Source organism: Podarcis muralis, chromosome 4 (assembly GCF_964188315.1).
Source record: "Podarcis muralis chromosome 4, rPodMur119.hap1.1, whole genome shotgun sequence".
NCBI lineage: Eukaryota > Metazoa > Chordata > Lepidosauria > Squamata > Lacertidae > Podarcis > Podarcis muralis.
The window spans coordinates 24,163,092-24,183,509 of NC_135658.1; the positions used below are offsets into that span (position 1 = coordinate 24,163,092).

The window sequence follows — 20,418 nt, forward strand, 5'->3', positions numbered from 1 at the left end:
CCCTCCACGCCCAAGCTGAGAGCTAGCTGAGAAACTAAACTGGTTGGATGAGGCCAGCTGGTAAATGGCACCCAAAGCTGTGGCCTTAGCAAGCGACCCATCACTTCAGGTACCTCTTGTCTTGGTATCTTTTCATCTCTCAGAAAGTGTTTCAAAGCCTCCCATGGATTCAGAGGATGTTAAGGGAAGTATAAATTGCTTCCACATCATGCACTTCATAAATATTTGGACTTTCCTTTACAACAACTCTTGTAAAATTCTTCAAATGCCCTCTTTACCTCCCAATGTGAATGGCTTGGCTTACATAAAATCTAAAATTCCCTTTTTAACAGAGGCCATCATATTTATAAAGTCAGACTACTTCAGAGTCAACAAAAGACAGTCAAGAAAAAGTACCTATTAAAACATGTTTTTTTCACTGACATATAAAATCAAAGCTACGCTATCACCATAAACCAGAACCTACTTACTCTAAAATTGTAAAAGTGGAGATCAGTGAGGTTCCGATTAAGTGGGTTGTGGACTGCAGCATAGACAATCAAAACTTTTCTGTCAAATTTATTTGGCAAGAAATAAAAGAGTGCCACCTTATACATTATCTCTAGAACAGACATTGCCATTTATAAGCCAGGCTGCCAATCTGTTTCCAGGCTTGATTCAAGGTACGTACATAGTTCTGGCCTGGGACAGAATATCTCAGAGAAAAAGCCTTCCACATACAAGCCTGCCCTATACTGTCACTCGTATCTTCTTAGGGGATCCTCCTGCCCCAGTCTTCTCCAATAATGAAAGCAAAAATATAATCTTAACCTAGAATTAGAGATACCAAAGGGTATGATAAAAACTTGGATTTAACTCAATATAATTAGACTTCATTTTGCTGTTGTTAAAAATAAAGGTTTTATTATAGACTGATGAAGTGCCAATGGATTTCTAGAACAGAATGACAGAAGTTCACTGGATAGAATCCAACACTGCACAACTGTATCTCCCACTCACGAAATGGGACTTCACCTTCCTATGTTTGCCCTGAAGACCTCTGCACACTCTAAAATCTGCTCCCCAACCCTTCAGAGCAGACTTTGGAGGTGAAGTCCATTCCATAAGGAGAAATTCATTTCCTTCAGGCATGGACAGTAATTGATACTAGTACCTGAAGGGGTCCAACCTATCTTACGTCTTCTCATCTCTCTTGCCCTTCTTGGCTGTAAAAAGTGAATCAGAGGGGATTGACCAACTGGCTCAACTGTTTCCCTTTTCTGCTCTATATCCATTGCGGGGACCACCAGGAGGACCTCAATAGCATCCCTCTCCCCAGAAACTCTGGAAACTGAAGCTCTGTGACAACGGTGACGACAGATCTCTAACAGAAATCTCAGCAGCCTTATCAAAATGGCAATTTCCAGAGTCTTTTGAGAGAAGCCATGACAGTCAAACTGTAAAGGCAGAAGGTCTATACCACAAATGCACCACAAAAACCATGAGAAAAGTAAGTATGACTTGCATGTATGTAAATTATAATTTCATGTGCATTTGAAGAACTGCCACAAAACTGTTACTTTGAAAAGCAAGACCCAGAGGGGTCCACTCATTCCAAGCTGCAGAAGGAATCATGATTCGGCACCAACTTCATTTGCGCTATGAAGGGTCTCTCATTGAGGTAATTCATAAAAAAAGGGTACTGGGTATTTTCAACTCTTGGTCATTCATGAACTTTAACGCTGTTGGATGAATGCAGGCAGGAGGGGGGGGGGCAACTAACGCAAACAGTCTCTCATACCTGAAGCTGGCAACACAGTTGGTGGTGGGCCATCCTAAAACAAAAGACTTTTCCAGGTCAGTGCTACCCTCACAGACCTCTTCCAGGCAAGAAGCTGTCCACATGTCACAGAGACGTGCCTGGCTCTTCAGTTTGAAATGCAAGTGTGACCTGTAATTAAAAGAAGCCTGTTATAGTACATCCCTGGCAACTGAAGGTTAGAAATAACGATGAAACAGGCACATTTCAGCCAGCGCAAAACTATAAAAACAATGGACTCTGTTAGAACCACACACAGGAGTTGCAACTGACACAGCCCTGGAGGCAAAAAGGGTGAACTAACAGATGATCACCAATTCAAAAATGGGCTTCGTTGGACCTGACCAAGTTCTCTAGTGAAACAAAGACTGCTGCCAAATGATGTATTTCAAGAAAAACAGTGAATCCAGGAGTATATATCTGCCCTTACAAGTGGAAACAAGGGTAATCTCAACACCATGTCAAGAAAGGTCAGAGAATGTTCTGATGCCACTTTGGTATTCAAGCCACTTCAAGTCATTTGGTACAAAAGCAGCTCATTAATATAAATAAAAACGAAAACGAACACACTTGCTGACCTCAGGCTCTCTGTTGTGTGTGAAGCCTGGTGTGGAAGCATAAAAAGGCTGACATAGGAAGTATGGGGAAGGTCACATGTACTTGGCCTTTCCCTCAACTCTTGTCAGAAGTGCATCAATGGGACAAGCAGGCTTACCAGACACGGAAGAGACGCCTGACTTGAGCATATTCACAATTTTGCTGACTATTACTGCTTTGTGTGGTTTTGCTGCTGATATTAGTATTGATATTTCTAATTTGCCTTGCTTTTGGTTGGTTATATTGTGTTTTTATACTGCAAGCCACTTTAGACATCTCCGCTTTTATATATGCAGGCCCCATCAACCAAAATGCTGACGGGAGAGTTCCTATCAGCTTTGCATTAGGAGTTCAGAGAAGACCTAACTTCCAGTGGGTGTTCAAATAGCCTTCTTTAGCAGTCACTTCTGTCTGGAAGTGTTTGACTTATTGTTATCTGATGTATTAGAAATGGAGAGCATGCCTTAACCCCCCCATACCACACACACACATACCAGTCATTCTCATTATAAGGTGCTGTAGCTGATCTCTATCACAGGGTAAGGAAGATCTCACATTCAAATAAATGTGGCATCTCTCCATGTTCTCGTTATGGGGAAGGTACACATGAGCCTTAGTTCCACATTCCCAGTCTCATTTCAAGAGGATTCCCAAAGGCTAAGCAAGGGCAGAACAAGCCCTGGGAGGGATAGGCAAAGCGGAATTCCTTCTTCGGTATTAGTCTAATTTGCAGTACAAACAACATAGGACACATTCAGCAATCTAGATCTCCAATGTGAAAGCACTTGACCCTTGTGGATTTCAAAGGACTGACCTACATTTATGATGCTCTTACTTTTCCAAAGCTTTGAATATCTCGTCTGTTAACAGCTGTGGCTGGATGCTGTGCCGCAGAGGAACTGGCACCAGTTCAAATATCCACAGATGTAAACATAGCTCTGGACACAACTCACTGGGAAGAGCCTCACCGAAATGAACAGGAGATGGGCAAGATCACAGCCGTTCCATTAGACAATTCTCTCAAGTTCCACTGATGTTTCCCCAGGCATTCTAGGTAGACAGTGCCTTCTGAGAACCATTCTTCTGTATTCGCTATCATAGCTCCTGCTCCTAGTTCAGCATTTAATGTTGAAATTCTCAGGGGTTAATGTGATGCAGAAAATGGCAGTGTAAATCAGCAGGAGTATAGAGCATTCCTCCCAATGAGAAATGATTACAAGACTGGGAGATATTTTGGTTTTTTTAAAAGGTAAGTAAGTGGGAGATACATATATGGTTTGGAAAAACTAGATAAACAAAAGTTTATCTTCTTCTCTCATGGTATGGGAACCCAGGGCATCCAATGAAACTGAATGTTGGGACTAAGATAAGGTGCCACAAGACTTTGGTCACATCCACACCAAACCTCCCTTCTTCTGCTATCTCAGTTTCAGATATTTCATTTCTGGGAAATGTTATATTCTTATGGCTAAATTTTTTTCCTTGGCAGGGATCATCCTAGGAAAATCTGAGATACACAGCTTTTCCTCATCACTTTGTCCCCATGCCAGGAAAACCTTCATTTTATCTGTTAAATTTCCACATAGTGAGCAGCCATTAAAGCCACAGAAGCAAAATCCAAAAAGTTGGCAGCTATAAAGTTCTCTTGAACACAGAACGCCAAGCCGACAATTAATTGTCTAATTAAACAATTAAAAGCAGCTCAGTTCTTTGTTGAAACCACTTCAACACAAATTGCCTGAATCAACAACAGTACAGAGGAGGTTTACAATAATGGAGTCGGTACTAATGGCCATCTCCTAGGAGCCAACCTCGAATAAAATCTGAATAAGAACCGACATTTCAAATCCACTAAGTAAACCTCCTACCCCTCTTTTTTTTTGCAACCAATCACAATGTAAAGGGGAAATCAAAAAGTAGCTATGTTGCTTTGTTTAAAATATCCTTCCAAATCTGCTGTTGGGAAATGCCCTTATTAGGAACAAGCAGAATGTCACAAAACTGTGGAAAGATTTGAGTCCTTAGAACTCTTAATCAGGAAAAATGCCACACAGGAAGGAAAAATAAAGTATAAAAATCAAGTAGCATGTTGTATTCTTGCCACCTCTTCTTGATGTCTTCTGCTTCTGTTAGGTCCTTACCACTTTTGTCCTTTATTATGGTAATCTTTGTACGAAATGTTCCTTTCATATCTCCAATTTTCTTGAACAGATCTCTGGTTCTTCCCATTCTGTTGTTTTCCTCTATTTGTTTGCATTGCTCGTTTAAGAAGGCCTTCTTGTCTCTCCTTGCTATTCTTTGGAAATCTGCATTCAATTTCCTGTATCTTTCACTATCTCCCTCACATTTTGCTTGCCTTCTCTCCTCCGCTATTTGTAAGGCCTCGTTGGACAGCCACTTTGCTTTCTTGCATTTCCTTTTCATTGGGATGGTTTTCGTTGCTGCCTCCTGTACAATGTTACGAGCCTCCATCCATAGTTCTTCAGGCACTCTGTCCACCAAATCTAAATCCTTAAACCTGTTCCTCACTTCCACTGTGTATTCATAAGGGATATGGATGTCTCGTACACCCCAGGTAGTGTGGTTGCTGACCTTGAGCCAGACATCCTGGAAAGTGAAGTCAAATGGGCCTTAGAAAGCACTGCAAATAACAAGGCCAGTGGAAGTGATGGTATTCCAGCTGAACTATTTAAAATTTTAAAAGATGATGCTGTTAAGGTGCTACACTCAATATGCCAGCAAATTTGGAAAACTCAGCAGTGGCCAGAAGTTTGGAGAAGATCAGTCTACATCCCAATCCCAAAGAAAGGCAGTGCCAAAGAATGCTCCAACTACCGCACAATTGCACTCATTTCACACGCTAGCAAGGTTATGCTTAAAATTCTACAAGGAAGGCTCAAGCAGTATGTGGATCGAGAACTCCCAGAAGTGCAAGCTGGATTTAGAAGAGGCAGAGGAACCAGAGACCAAATTGCAAACATGCGCTGGATTATGGAGAAAGCTAGAGAGTTCCAGAAAGACATCTACTTCTGCTTCATTGACTATGCAAAAGCCTTTGACTGTGTCGACCACAGCAAAATATGGCAAGTTCTTAAAGAAATGGGAGTGCCTGATCACCTCATCTGTCTCCTGAGAAATCTCTATGTGGGACAAGAAGCTACAGTTAGAACTGGATATGGAACAACTGATTGGTTCAAAATTGGGAAAGGAGTACGGCAAGGCTGCATTTTGTCTCCCTGCTTATTTAATTTGTATGCAGAATACATCATGCGAAAGGCTGGGCTGGATGAATCCCAAGCTGGAATTAAGATTGCCGGAAGAAATATCAACAACCTCAGATATGCAGATGACACAACCTTGATGGCAGAAAGTGAGGAGGAATTAAAGAACCTTTTAATGAGGGTGAAAGAGGAGAGCGCAAAATATGGTCTGAAGCTCAACATCAAAAAAACGAAGATCATGGCCACTGGTCCCATCACCTCCTGGCAAATAGAAGGGGAAGAAATGGAGGCAGTGAGAGATTTTACTTTCTTGGGCTCCATGATCACTGCAGATGGTGACAGCAGCCACGAAATTAAAAGACGCCTGCTTCTTGGGAGAAGGGCAATGACAGGCCTAGACAGCATCTTGAGAAGTAGAGACGTCACCTTGCCAACAAAGGTCCGTATAGTTAAAGCCATGGTTTTCCCAGTAGTGATGTATGGAAGTGAGAGCTGGACCATAAAGAAGGCTGATCGCCGAAGAATTGATGCTTTTGAATTATGGTGCTGGAGAAGACTCTTGAGAGTCCCATGGACTGCAAGAAGATCAAACGCATCCATTCTTAAGGAAATCAGCCCTGAGTGCTCACTGGAAGGACAGATCGTGAAGCTGAGGCACCAGTACTTTGGCCACCTCATGAGAAGAGAAGACTCCCTGGAGAAGACCCTGATGCTGGGAAAGATGGAGGGCACAAGGAGAAGGGGGCGACAGAGGACAAGATGGTTGGATAGTGTTTTCGAGGTTACCAGCATGAGTTTGACCAAACTGCGGGAGGTAGTGGAGGACAGAGGTGCCTGGCGTGCTCTGGTCCATGGGGTCACGAAGAGTCGGACACGACTAAACGACTAAACAACAACAAAGCATGTTGTAGTCATGAGATCAGCTTGTAGACAAAGTTCCAAGATGCAAATTGCGAGTTGAGTAAGTTCCTCCCAGGTGCTATAGATACCACATTACACACCTAGGACTATGGGTTAAAGCAACAAGAGCTGCTCCCAATTTCTGATAATATAAAATCTTGCTTTTAACCCAGATCTGCCCCATGCTCAATTGGTAATTTACTTTTAATGAGCATAATTCAAATGAACATTACTCTAATTCCTATGGAAATAGCATATTTAGACTAGTGCTTCCAAGAGTTTCTTTAATTGCCTCTGTCCACTGCCTCACGTGTATCATTACCTCAGTTCCCCCCGCCATATGTTTTCAGTTCTATTCAGTTATAGCCCCATCTTTGTGGTGACCATGTCTGTGAAATGCCCCAATTCACCAAAACTTATGTCCTTGCTTCCTCAGCACAGTCAAATCAGTTGTGTTCTAGACAGTAACTGTTCTGGTTGATGCTCCCATTTCTATAGCCCTCTTCAGAAATCACACCCATATGTTTGACCAGTCTGAGAGGGGGTATTACTGACTGACCCTACCCTCTGGCACCTGTACATATAGCACACCTGTAGCAAAAAAAGACTTTACAGCTGAACACACAAGGGTGCCATGTGATAATGAACTGTGAAATGGCTCCTGATCATGTGATTTTTAAAATAATAATAATAATATATGTTTTATTGGTTTTAAAAACTGTGTAACCTAAGTAATCAACAGAAAATAAAAAGAAAAATACCGTATTTTTCGCCCTATAGGACGCACCGTCCCATAAGGCGCACCTAGTTTTTTTGGGGGGAAATAAAGGGGGGGGAAATTATTCCCCCCCCCCAGGCATGAGGCAACTCTCCGCAAGCCGCGGGAGCCCAGCGCAGGGCTCCCGCGCCTTGCCGAGAGCTGCGCGAAGTCTGGGCACGCTGAGCTCAGCGCGCCCAGCCTTCGGCATGCAGGCAACTCTCCACAAGCCGCGGGAGCCCAGCGCGGGCTCCCATGGCTTACGGAGATCTGCGCGAAGCCTGGAGAGTGAGAGGGGTTGGTGTACACCGACCCCTCTCGCTCTCCAGGCTTCAGCGAAAGCCTGCATTCGCCTCATAGGACGCACACACATTTCCCCTTCATTTTTGGAGGGGGAAAAGTGCGTCCTATGGGGCAAAAAATACGATAAACAAACATTCATTCCATAGTTGGTGCTTGTTGTATGTAACAATTTGTAGTTGGATTCAACAGAACCTCCGGTTCCCACATTGATATTTCATTACTCATTATTCCTAGCTGGAAGGCTTCAGGCTTCTTGGGAAAAGAGCATTTAAACATTTTTTTTAAAGTTTGTTATAGATCATGTCCCAAAATTCTCTGATCTTTTTACAGTTCCACCACATGTGGAGCAATGTGCCTTCCACCTCCCTGCATTTCCAACAGGTGTTTCACCTAGATCTGAACATTTTGGCCAGTTTGACAGGTGTTAAATACCACCTATAGAGCATTTTCATGCAGTTCTCTTTTAAATCATAGCATGCCGCAAATTTTTTTATCTTCCCTCCAAAGCCTCTCCCAGATCATGTGAATTTTTCACATATACAGCTTCTCTGCTACAGATGTTCAGGCTGCATATTCAGATGCCAGAAAGAGGGGCTAATTTGTGTATTGATGGAATCCATGAGGTGTTATTTCTGAAGTGGGATTAAGTCTACACTCATTCTTGAACTTTTCCTCCCATATCTTTGCCAGATATGCAAATGGTCAGGACCGAAGGTGAAGTTATGGCTGCCAACATCACAAAGGCCCTCAAGTTTCCTGTAAGCAGGAGAAAGCAATTGCCATTTCCTTATGCACTACATACAGGTGAGGAACATCTGAACTTCTAGATGAAAAGTTCCCCAAACACATTATTTATCTTAATGTACCCCTCTTGTGTGCTTTAACACAGCAGTTTGCAAGGAGAATGCTGACACACAGACTCAGAGGTATGGATTATAACATAAAAATACTAAGATCTAATGTAGTGGATTAGAATGTAAAAACAAGATAGCAAAAGAAACAAGAGGAAGCAATTCTGCATTTATGAGTAAACATATATAGAACTGTTCCGCCTGAAATTAATTAAAATTTGCACAGAAGCAATATGGGAGTCTGGTATTCTGATAAACATCAACAGTTACTTTGTCATGGAGATGCAGATTTTTCCCGTCAGAATTTCTTTCTTTGAGGCACATAAGTCACCATTCCCCCCAAGAACCAAGTCATGTAACTCCTGTCACTTCTGAGTACACAATCAGAGCCAGCCTTTGATTATATATCCTGTGTATCAGCAACAGACCTGGCAATCGCCTTTTTAATTAACACCTTGCTCTCTTCACTTCTTGGCTTTCAAAAACGTTAAGAGTGCCTCAGGACATCAGTTGTGCCAGGCAGTCTGTCAATCAAAGCCACTTGGATGTGAACATGAAAAATACAGAATATGATGTCCGTATTCCTTTATCACCACTTTTGACCATCAAGGATGCAATGGGTGAACCTATCTGTGACTGTATCAGGGCTACATGCAATGTTTTCCATAGATTAACTAGTTACCTTATTTTTTCGTGTATTAGACGAGGTTTTTTTTACCTCAAAATAAAGTAAAAAAATGGGGGAGGTCATCTTATACATGGGAAGTTGCCTCCGCAAGCAGGATCTAGCGAATGGGTGAGTGAATGGTGTCTGCTACAAGGGCTGCTTTTCTATTGGCTGCTGCTTTATCAATCGGGTGGATTTATTTGTGGATGTGTCAAGGGCTGCTTTGGATCGGCTGCTGCTTTGTCAAATGGATGGGTTATTAGCTTGCATTGCTTGCGATTGTTAGCGTATGCCAGTTGGGTAACATTTGGTTTGGCACCCCCCCGCAAATTGCTCATTTTCTTAAATGTGAGCCCCCCAAAATAGGGGGCGTCTAATACATGGGGGCGTCTTATAGACGAAAAGTTTGGTATTTGATGTTTCCTTTCTTAAAGTACCAACCTATTTCCCCTCCTTGTCTCCTTCTTCATATTTCTAATAAAACCCTTCTTTAATTTGGCTTTGGGGTTCAGAGTTCATTTGCGACAAGTTCAAACGGCTGTGAGTTCGGGTAAGGAAATCTATCTAGTTCTTAATAATGAGTGGTTTAAAAACAAAGAGAGCTCCTATCGATAACTATCTCATAAACAGATTTATTTGAGTGAGTAGTATTCATATAAACTTTACTAGCGCAGACCCACTAAAAGTAATGGATGTAACTTAGTCATGTTCATTCATTTGAATGGGTCTGCTCTGAATAAAACTTCATTCCATACCACTCTCTGCTTTGTTATCACGAATACACCCTTTTGCTTTAATGATCTTGCATTAGCAAGACCTGTTTGGAAGATGCTCCAAAACAGAAGGTGAGAGCACCGAGGAGTCTGGGTAAGCCGTCTGTGTGCAGTCAGGCTTGACACTGAGCTTGGATTATTCACTCAGCCATACACAAATTAAATCAAATTTACAAGATGGAGCTCTAGCATTCCAGCCTCCTGCAGTGCTTGTGGTTTCAGGCAATCCTTGGGGGTTCTTTCACATGTGATTATATGCGAGGAAGAAGCTAAGAAGGAAAAAGCCTGATGTCGTATAGTAAGTGTTGCACTGCCTTCCCCAATTTGGTGTGTTCCCATCGTCCATGGTGGAAGTGAAAAACATCTGGAGGGCACCAGGTTGGGAAAGTTTGGTATAGTAGGTAGGACCATCATTGGTTTATTGATATACCACTTTTTTGCCTCCAAAGCAGTGAACAGATTAATACAAAAAAATACAACAAAACTACCGTAAGTACAGATACAAATGCACACTTAATAAATACAATGAAATCATAAAATAGCAAACCCCCAGTCCCACCGTGAACGGGCTTCCATGGGCTGCATTCATGCACTCGCCACCAGTGCAACTGCCCAAGCAATAAACTTCTTCCCTGGAAACAGCTACAGTTGTGGCTAAGTTCTTACAAGAAGATGGGAGGTGATATGGAATGCAATGCTGCAACTGACTCCTGAACTACAGTTATGCCTTCATTAGCCCAAAGTCACAGAGCGACTGGGTTTCCAAGGTGCTAAAAATGCATGCTTCAATTAGGGATCAGAGTTCTCAGCAAAGCAGGGTTGTTCTCACATTTTTAAAATAGTTATTAGATGATATTTGCATTCGCAGTAACTAAAAAACTGTACAGGGCCCTATTGCAACAACAAATGAGCTGGTTGTTCCTCTGTTACACGTGGATTTGTTTGTGGAAGCTTTAAATAACAATGCTCAAAAGTGACACGTTAAGCAAGTTAAATAAAAGGGCTCCTTTTAAGTGCCATGTGCAAAATGTACACTCTTGTTAATAGAACTGGACACACTTTTTACTTCCAAGTCAGCAGTGGCTGTAGCTATCCCCATGTATTAGGTGTAATAAATCTGGCTAAAGAAATAGTAATAACCAGGTAACTACAGGAATGTTCTGAGCTTCAAACCCCAGAACAGTAGTTTGTAAAGAAAGAAAATTATCAGGAATCACAGAGAGTCCTTTCTTCAGCACTGGACCTACTTGGGTTTGGCGACCACAAGAATATCTGTAAAGAGGAAAAGGTGTCGTTCCTGGGTCTGCAGGCCCGTCTTCAGCTGCACATGTCCATCCATAAGGAATGTTCTGCTGGGACAAAGGAAGGACTGCACCAGCGGACATGTCTCTGGACTGATGGGAGAGAAGCAACTTTCCCTGTAGCAAATGTGAAAGGAAGACATTGTGAGCTGAACCAAAGAATCCACATCCCATCCTTGTCCACACAGCAATATGAATGAAGAAACCATTTCAAATTGGAAATCCAGCTGAGAACCAAACAAGTTTCATGTACTCAGAACAGAGGTGAAATTCAGGGATCATTTCAGGGATCAGAACAGGATTTCCTCCAAACTCTGACAAAAAAAAATCAAATCTTTGAAAGTGGTTACTCAGAACCTATTTAGAAAAAAACCCCCACAAACTCTTATTTGAATACCAGTGACACCCCACGCAACACCCTCCAGTGTTAATTTCACCATCGAAATTTACTAAATTCCTATTCTTGAGTTTTATCCAAGTTTTGATTTACCGTATTTTTTGCCCTATAGGATGCACTTTTTCCCCTCCAAAAATGAAGGGGAAATGTGTGTGCGTCCTATGGGGCAAATGCAGGCTTTCGCTGAAGCCTGGAGAGCGAGAGGGGTTGGTGCGCACCGACCCCTCTCGCTCTCCAGGCTTCGTGCAGCTCTCTGCAAGCCATGGGAGCCCGCGCCAGGAGAGTTGCCTGCATGCTGAAGCCTGGGCACGCTGAGCTCAGTGTGCCCAGGCTTTGCGCTGGGCTCCCGCGGCTTGCGAAGAGTTGCCTGTTCTGGGGGCTGGGGTCGGGAGAAGCTCGGGCTTCCCCCGCCCCAGCCCCGTGCCTGGGGGGGAAATAATTCCCCCCCTTTATTTCCCCCCCAAAAAACTAGGTGCGCCTTATGGGACGGTGCGTCCTATAGGGCGAAAAATATGGTAGTTACCCGTATCATAGATGTGTGGGGCAATATTTATTTTATCTTTGGGAAAACCCAGTTTTGTCCCCAGCTTTCCTTTACCCAGATTTTTACACACACACACCCCTTCTGCATCTGGCTGTGCACACAGTTTCCCAGAAACCTCCATCCTTCCCCACCCAATCCTATTTACTGGGAACAACAACAATCGAAACAGCTGACCACCCAAAGAACTTTGCAGGAACGTTCCCTGAGTGGAGAGACTCATGCTGTGTTTGGATGCTTCTTGGCTTCACCACCCTGGTGTTTGTTATGGCCCTTGCTGAGTGCAGCTGGATTATTCAGAGGTGTCTAATGACAATGCTGACTTGGGAGACCCTAACAGCTGGTGCTGAGAGGACACAAACTACAACCACAAGGAGGATGCAGATAGCTGCTGCCTGACTGTGAGAATCCAGCCTTATCATTTGTTTGTTGGGTCAAAAATGCTGTATTTTATTATTTCTTAAGTCTGGTGAATATTTTCCAGTTTGGATCAGATCTGCCATTTTTAACCACTCTGCAAAATTGACAAAACCTTCCTCTCCATATACCACAGGCCCCCTTCTCTTCAAGAAGAAGAACAGTGAATCAAGAAACCCTGTCCCAATCTGAGTCCTTGTCATTATCTTATTCCACCCCATGATATTAATCTAAATTAGGGATAGGCAACCAAGGTGCCCGCCGGATTTTGTGAGACTCCCAGCCAGCCAGCATAGTCAATCATCAGGAATAACCGTGCTACAAAGCTGCTCAGGAAATTTTTTCCTGGCCCCACCTGGCTAGAGAGAGTGGGTGGGATAGAAGGAAGAGTGGGGATGACAAGAGAAAGAGCAGAAAGGAGAAGAACGTAGGAGAGGGAAAAGAAAAGGGGGCGGGGAACAGTTACGCAAAAAAAGGAGTTCGCTCAGAGCTCTCATAAACCTGGCCATTCCACTCATGAAGCAGGGCTGGTCTGGGGAGAGTGGGGTGGCCCCTCACCCAGGGTGGATCATGGATGTAGATAGACGCGGTAAGGCTAGCTGGTGGGAGAGGCACTCTTAGTCTCAAACCTGGGGAATGAAGATTGTAATCCAGGCACATCTGAAATGCCACAGGTTCCCTACGCCTGACCTAAACAATGAAAAGTAGGCCTGTGGTCACCACTAGTGCCCATTAATGGATAGGCTGTGCAGCCCTTAGACTAAACAAAGGTTATAAATGATGTGCAATTCATCAAGCATGACTAAAACACTACAGATTACATCTTGAGACAACTTTTGAATTTGGATGGTGCAACCCCCTTCCATTACCACATTATTTTCCTGGAAGGCCTCTGCACCTTGAAGGCCTCTATGACAACGAGTCAATAGGTGAAGCACCAGAATACTATAATGCAGTGTTCAAACTGTGTTCTAGGAAACACTGGGGTTCCTTCCATACTTAGCTGGGTTCCTTCAGTGGGAAGATCAGTAACAATGAATAAGATTGCCCATCACTAGTGACCTTCCTGTTTGCAAGTGAATATGAGGTGTGTTCTAGGTTGCTTGTTCAGTTCATGTAAATCAACAGGGAGGCCCAGAAGAGCAGGCCCCGCATTAACTGTGTATGCAACCTTATAACACCCCCGAATCCTCTGCAACACACTAGCATTCCACAGCAGATGTTCAAAGGTTTTTTGACAAAGTCGTATGGAAATGGAACCCTGAAGCTAAAGTGTAAAGGAAATTGCATCTGTTGAATTCTTGCGTGGCATTCTGCTGTTAAAGAGCTACAGCAGAAAAACTAGAAATAAATAGCAGTCCTTCAAGTAAGCTCAAGTAGAAAAAAGTACCCATTTCTGAAGACATAGGGACATTACTTCAGATACAGGGAGAACCTTCAATTTATCATCTTTTTTCTTTTCTTCATTTTTTAAAAAAGATAGTAAATGCACTAAGAAGTTTTTCTACTCTTCTTTGCTTCGTGCATTGGGGTCATACCAGGGTACTGAACTCCAATTATTAAGATAATGGGGATTTCAGCATTTATGGAAACTTATTCAAGAATTATTTTTTATGGTACACTTTGGTTGCACAATGTGTTCGGGATTTTCGGTCTCATTTCGATATTTGCCTGGCAAGTCTCCCATGTTATGTACAAAAGCAAGAAGAAATCATTAAAGCTTCAAATTTCACATGCTAAACTGGATGGTGTGATAATGTCTGAACAGTGTGCTCAAACTGGGAGGTGAGAGACAAGCAGAGGAAAGGGTAGTTGAGGTGAGGTGAACAATTTTGAAAGCCTTTATTACTAAGAAATCCTGTAACAGCCAAGGTTCAGGACGTTCACAAATAGTAACTGTAACCCCAGTGGGATAATAAGCAATTTCTCCTTTTTTAATTCTTGCATTATTATCCAGAAGGGCAAATATGCATAAAGAGGTTTTTCAGGTGCAGTGTGAAGAATGCAGCAAGTGTAGAAAGGCCCCATCTGCAGTATTCATTTAAAGCAGTATAACATCACTTTAAACAGTCATGGCTACCCGCAAAGGATCCGTAGAACTGTAACCTGTTAAGGGTGCTGAGAGTGGTTAAAAGACTAGTCCCATCACAGAGCTGCAATTCCCAGAATTCCCTGGGAAGTGAGATTAACTGCTAAACCACTGCTTTAAATGGGGCCAAAGGGTGTGCGCAGTTTTTGAGAGCTACTTTATTAAAGCCAAAGTAACATGCAATAAAAAAGCAAAGTCAAAGGGTTAAAGCTTCAATCAAGTGCACTGTGGAACTTTTGACGGAGAAATATTACGCACCAAAGGGTGTAAAGAAACAAAGCTCTTCTCTCTCTTTTCAAACTATTTGTTTTTACTTTATTCATAAAATAAGAAAATGGACAGAAATGCCACCAACTGAGGACCCCCCCTACCACGTTCCAGGCATGTGCAGATCATACCATTTACAAAAATAAAATAAAATCCTCCAAAATAAATAGTAACGTAAACAGGGAGGAATTGAGAAGCCTGCTCTCATCCCTCATTTTGATATCAACTCATACGAAGTAAAACATTCAGAACATATTTGCTTGAACTAAAGCCAAACCATTTAGAATGTACATAAACAGAAGCATATTTACTAGACCCTAAGATAAAATCATGCTGAAGTTTCTGTATACTTAAGGGGGAAACAACCAAGCCAATATGCCAGACTGGCTTGGCTCCTACCAACTTTGACTTGATCGGCAATCTTCTCCATCAACAAAATAAATCATACAATATCCTAAGGACGTAAGAAAAGCCCGGGTATATCAGGCCAAAGTCCCGTATCCTGTTCCTTATGGTAGCTAATTAGACGCCTATCTATGAGAAGCCCACAAGCAGGGTGTGAGGGCAGCAGCCCTCTTCTACTCCCAGTGCTTTGTCTACACCAGGCACCCCCAAACCCGGCCCTCCAGCTGTTTGGGGGCTACAATTCCCATCATCCCTGACCCCTGGTCCTGATCCTGGAGGAGGTATAAGCTCACAGGCTGAGGTAAGTGGCGGAGTGAGTCACTGAAGAGCCATTTTCCATTTCCACCACCCACTGGGGACCCAACAGCAAGCAAGTTGGAGAGCATCAGCAGGCATCAGGGTGGACTGTTATCAAAGGTCACTTCCAAGTAATTCTATTGGGTTGACATAAGGGAAAGGGGCACATCCTGTGTTTTTATCCTGAGCTTTTGGGACTTGCCTAGGGTCCCAAAAGGTGTAGGGAAAGGGTGTTAGATTCTTTATCGTTAGTATTTTAAGTATTCTTTCTTATAAACTATTGATACTTTAAGTATTCTTATTTTTTAAAAAAACAAAGAGAAACAAAGGTTTTGTCATTAAATCACATTATTTGTTCACCCAGAACCCCTGAATTTTTAGTGTTCTGTGTGTCTGTGTGTGTGCGCGCGCGCGCCACCCATCAAGAAGTCTGGCATCAAGGCCAGCTGCTTTAAAGTAGAGGTAGGTGGGGAGGTTCCTTCAGCATCTCTCTTCTCGTTTCTGGGGCGGCAGCAGTGAAAGCAGAGCAGGAAGATGGCAAAAGTTCTACCTGCTCTGCAGTTGTCCCTGCTGCTGCTGCTGCTGCTGCTGCTGCTGCATCACCAAGTCAGTCAACTCTGAATGACCTTTTCCTGAAATTTAAAGAACCCTATAACTGCTTGGTTATATTTTTAAAATAGCAGCTGCCAGCCTTGGAACTGAACCAAGGACCACCCTAGCACTTGCAGCACCTGGATACTATCCACAATTCAGACATACAATCTAGCTCCAGGGCAGCATGGCAGATGGCCAACAGAAAGTCACTGACAGAAACCCAGAGGGTGGTGACTGAGGTCCAAACTACACCTGTGCTTAATAAGTAGCAGGGAGCTTTGTATATTGTTTTTCCTTGACTACAGGGACAAGGGACCCAGATATCTTTGCAAAGGCCATGCTCACTGTAGAAGACAATTCTCTCTTTATCCCCAAGTGACCAGCCTGGGAATTTCCCAAAGGCTGGCCACCTAGCCCAGCACTGCTTCTCCAGGATCAGGGCCTGTTGTGATGGGTCAAAACCACTGCCCACCCCAGGACTTGGTAAGCAGACAAAATGGAGATTAGCCACACAGTCTGGAGGGGTTTTTTTTGGGGGGGGGGATCCCCATTGGTATCAGTTTTTCCTAATTTTCCTAGCCCTCTATGTGAGGAGAGCAATCTCCATTCTGCTATCAGCAGGGAATTACAAGATAAGATAATAAAATTATAGAGTTGGAAAGGACCCTGAGGAGTGCAACCCTCTGCAATGCAAGGATATGCAGCTGTCCCACCCAGGGATCAAACCTGCAACCTTGGTGTTATCAATACCATGCTCTAACCAACGGAGCTATATAGCAATGGTATGAGATAACTCTCTCCTTCTCAAGTGCTGCCTTCAGAGTGAGAACTGGATTCCCCTGGTCCTTCAATTGCTTAAGGAAAAACAAGTGTGATCTAGTTGGCCCCAAGTTATTTTGACAGACAGCTTTAGTCTGACAAAAACTTCACCTCCCCAGTTTCTGGATTTAGCCAACTTGCTCCAAGAGGCAAGAAATGTGTCATCTTGGATGTGGACAATTCATGCCCATGCCCCTTCCCCAAATGACAGTGTAATTCTCAACCAGAGCTTTGCTTCCTTTTTAAAATATATCTGGTAAAACGGAAACTTCCAAAAGGGGAAAGACAGTGGTGCGATAAGTAATCTTAGACTCTGTATACAACAGTTTAACCCCCCTCCCCAGTAATTATTATTACTTCACTTACCTAACAATGTGGTTAAGCCCACCCTACTGCATTTGGTAGCCCTTCAGGTCATGCCGCTAAATAGGGCCTTGGTCCCCAAAGCCCTGCTTGGACAGCACCATTGGTCAAAGAAAGGTTTTCTGAACAATGCAGCTTCATGGCAAAATCCGGCATTCTGCCTAAGCCCATTCCCTACTTTGCTTCATTATGTGACATCCTGACCTCTGACTTAGCTAGCAGGTTCCTGAAGTCATCCTGAAAGAGCTTGGTCAGGTTTTGTGTAATATCGGTAACTGATAACTCTGCGCCCAGCATTAAGAAGCAGCTAAATATTGAAGAGAACATCCTGCTGCGACCAGAGTGAAAGCAAAACATTGTCGGTCTCACATCATTATGACATCATCTGCACTAGTAAAATTAAACCAAGAGCCCACAAGCAAACAGTTTCTTCCTCTAAAGCTTTCATCAGTGTTTCTAAATAAAACCAATATCTTTATTATGTGAATGCCAAAATGTTTATTTTAATACTACATTTTAATATCTATTGCTAGATGAAACAGAACCAAGAAATCATGACGCCTCTTAGAAACCTACTAACCTACTATAATTTTAAACAGAAGCACTAGCAGCAACATCCATTGAAGCAAAACTGGAACTGGGCTTTTGCAATCTTCAAGGCATAGGAATCAAGTGTAGCAAAGGGATAGCAATGGACTTGTTAAATACTGGGAAATGGAACGACACTGAGCCAATCTAGATTGGGTAACAATGCACTTTTAAAAGAATGAAGAATGATTAAGGGCTGCCCTGGAGGATTTGGTGGTACTATTTCTGCACAGTAGACAAAAATTTGAGTTCTGTGCCAAAGTCCCTAGTTCAAACCCCCCTTAGCCACAAGGCAACTAGTTGATTTTAGGCAAGTCAGAATTCCACAAGCCTCGCTGTCCCCCACCCCATATGGTAATTATAACATTGTGATCTATGAGAAGTACCATGAACATTTGAAATCAAGCCATCTACAAAACAGAGACAATAATTTTTAGCCATTTGCAAGCACACAAATAACTACTTACAAGCCTATAATATTCCTCTGAATATCAGATGCTGGGGATAGAGAACAGTGAGAGAATTGTTGCCTTCAGAAGTTGCAAGGCTCTCAGAAGAGTCCTCCAGGCAGGCACTGCCAGAAACAGAGCTTTGGTCCAATCCAGCAAGGTTTTGTTTAAAAAAATGTGTCCCATTTGCCAAAGCAACTCCCACCTTAAAGGACCATGGAGAACTGTGGCATTCCATTCACTTGGTGTTTTTCAGCTCAACTTTGCACAAGCTGCTCGTTCTACTTTGCAAGAGCCCCATGCTAATAATTTAATTGAGCAGTATATAACCCCTTGGAAATAGAAATTCCGTAAACTATCACATTATTATTATTATTATTATTATTATTATTATTATTATTATTAGCATGCCTTTGAAATCAAAGAAAGCAGTGGGTATGTTGCACAGTTAGATGCCTTAGCAGTCTAAAGAATCTAGAAAATATATTTTCTAGCCAAGTATCATGGTTGTTACTAGCCGATTCTCCACCCCAACCTATGCCCTTAGAATTAAAAACATACTGTTCAAAGATAAAACCATTTCCATCTAAGAGTATCTCCTCCCCATTTTTTTTAGCAGTGAAAAAGGGGGCTGGGAGATAAAGAAAGATAACAGGAAGACAGAAGCAGGTACTGGTAATACAGTTAAGGATATCTACCTGTATCTAGATGTGCCATGGAAACCACCTTCCAATAAATTTTACACAAGACCCGGGGGGGACGGGGGACTTTCATATATTTTTATTCCATCCTAATGGAATAAGCCTTTCTGTGCAAAGAAAACTCTCACTATTGCAAAAGGGGCGTGAGCCACTAGTTTTGAATGACAACTGTAGCCATCTACTACCTGAATGTGTGAAACTGATATAAACAATCATCCCTGTGCTGAGTCATAATGGTTCACTCTTCCTATCAACTTAGGCAAGTACCCAACAAGGAGAGTCAAGTTGCTGCTGATAATCCTATAATGGGTTGGCTTTCACCCATCAAGTGATGGGGAATGGGAAAAAATCATAGGAGACTGGGAGAAAAATACCTTTTGCTTCCAGCACTACTGATGGACACAAAAGCAAATTCCAATCCCTATCCCACAAGGGACACCTACCATGGCAGCAAGGTAAATTAAAGATGTCTGGTTACCATTCCTAGCACCAGAACTGTTGCATTCATGTCTGAAGAATTCAAAGCTGGTTTCTCCTCCTCCCCACTTAAGTTGAACCTGTCAACTTATCCACCAGACACCTCAAACTTGTACCTTTCAATTAGTCATCCGCACTGGCAATTGGACAAACTGTGCAAATGCAGGCCACTCAGGGTTGATTTTGGCATATGCTTCATGCACTTTCCTCCATGAAGACCACTGGGTAGCCTTATAAGAGTCCTAACCTTTGCAAGAGGTGCAGCAATAAAACTGCTGGCACATTTGCAAAGCTAAGCAGGGCCTGGTATGGTTTAAAATTGGATGAGAGACCATGTGTTGAGATTCCTGCACTGCAGGGCATTGGACTCAGGCTTCCTCAACCTCGGCCCTCCTGATGTTTTCAGACTACAATTCCCAGCATCCCTGACCACTGGTCCTGCAAGCTAGGGATCATGGGAGTTGCAGGCAAAAAACATCTGGAGGGCTGAGGTTGAGGAAGCCTCAACTAGATGACCCTTGGGTCCCTTCCAACTCTACAATTCTACGATTTTATGAGCAATGCAGGCAATGGAGTCATGCCACATGCCCAGAAGTCTGTGCTTGCGGAAGGGGAAACTTTTTATCATGCACTTGGGACTAGAACAGGAAAACCCTGGTACCCCCAACGTAGTTAGTTTTCATAATGGTATGGCCAAGGAGAATTCTCAACTTAGAATAAATATTTAAAACTAAATACTGTTTTATCAACAGCTATCTATCTATGCCAGGGTTGCCATTTCCACTTGACTTACTCATGTCTTCCTTCCTTTATACATCATAGAATCTTAGAGCTGGAAGGGACCCA

General features: G+C 42.8%; 1 protein-coding gene across 3 annotated transcripts in view; it reads right to left on the reverse strand.

Moving 5' to 3' along the window:
• The window catches only part of ARHGAP20 (Rho GTPase activating protein 20), an 81,078-nt gene that overhangs the window by 17,420 nt on the left and 43,240 nt on the right, over positions 1-20,418 (reverse strand). For all 3 annotated transcript variants that reach the window (XM_028726260.2, XM_028726258.2, XM_028726257.2), the window contains exons 3-4: positions 11,115-11,285; positions 1,781-1,930 (exon numbers count right to left, since the gene is read on the reverse strand). In XM_028726260.2, coding sequence (XP_028582093.2) covers positions 1,781-1,930; positions 11,115-11,285 — 321 coding nt within the window. The remainder of the gene's footprint in view (positions 1-1,780; positions 1,931-11,114; positions 11,286-20,418) is intronic.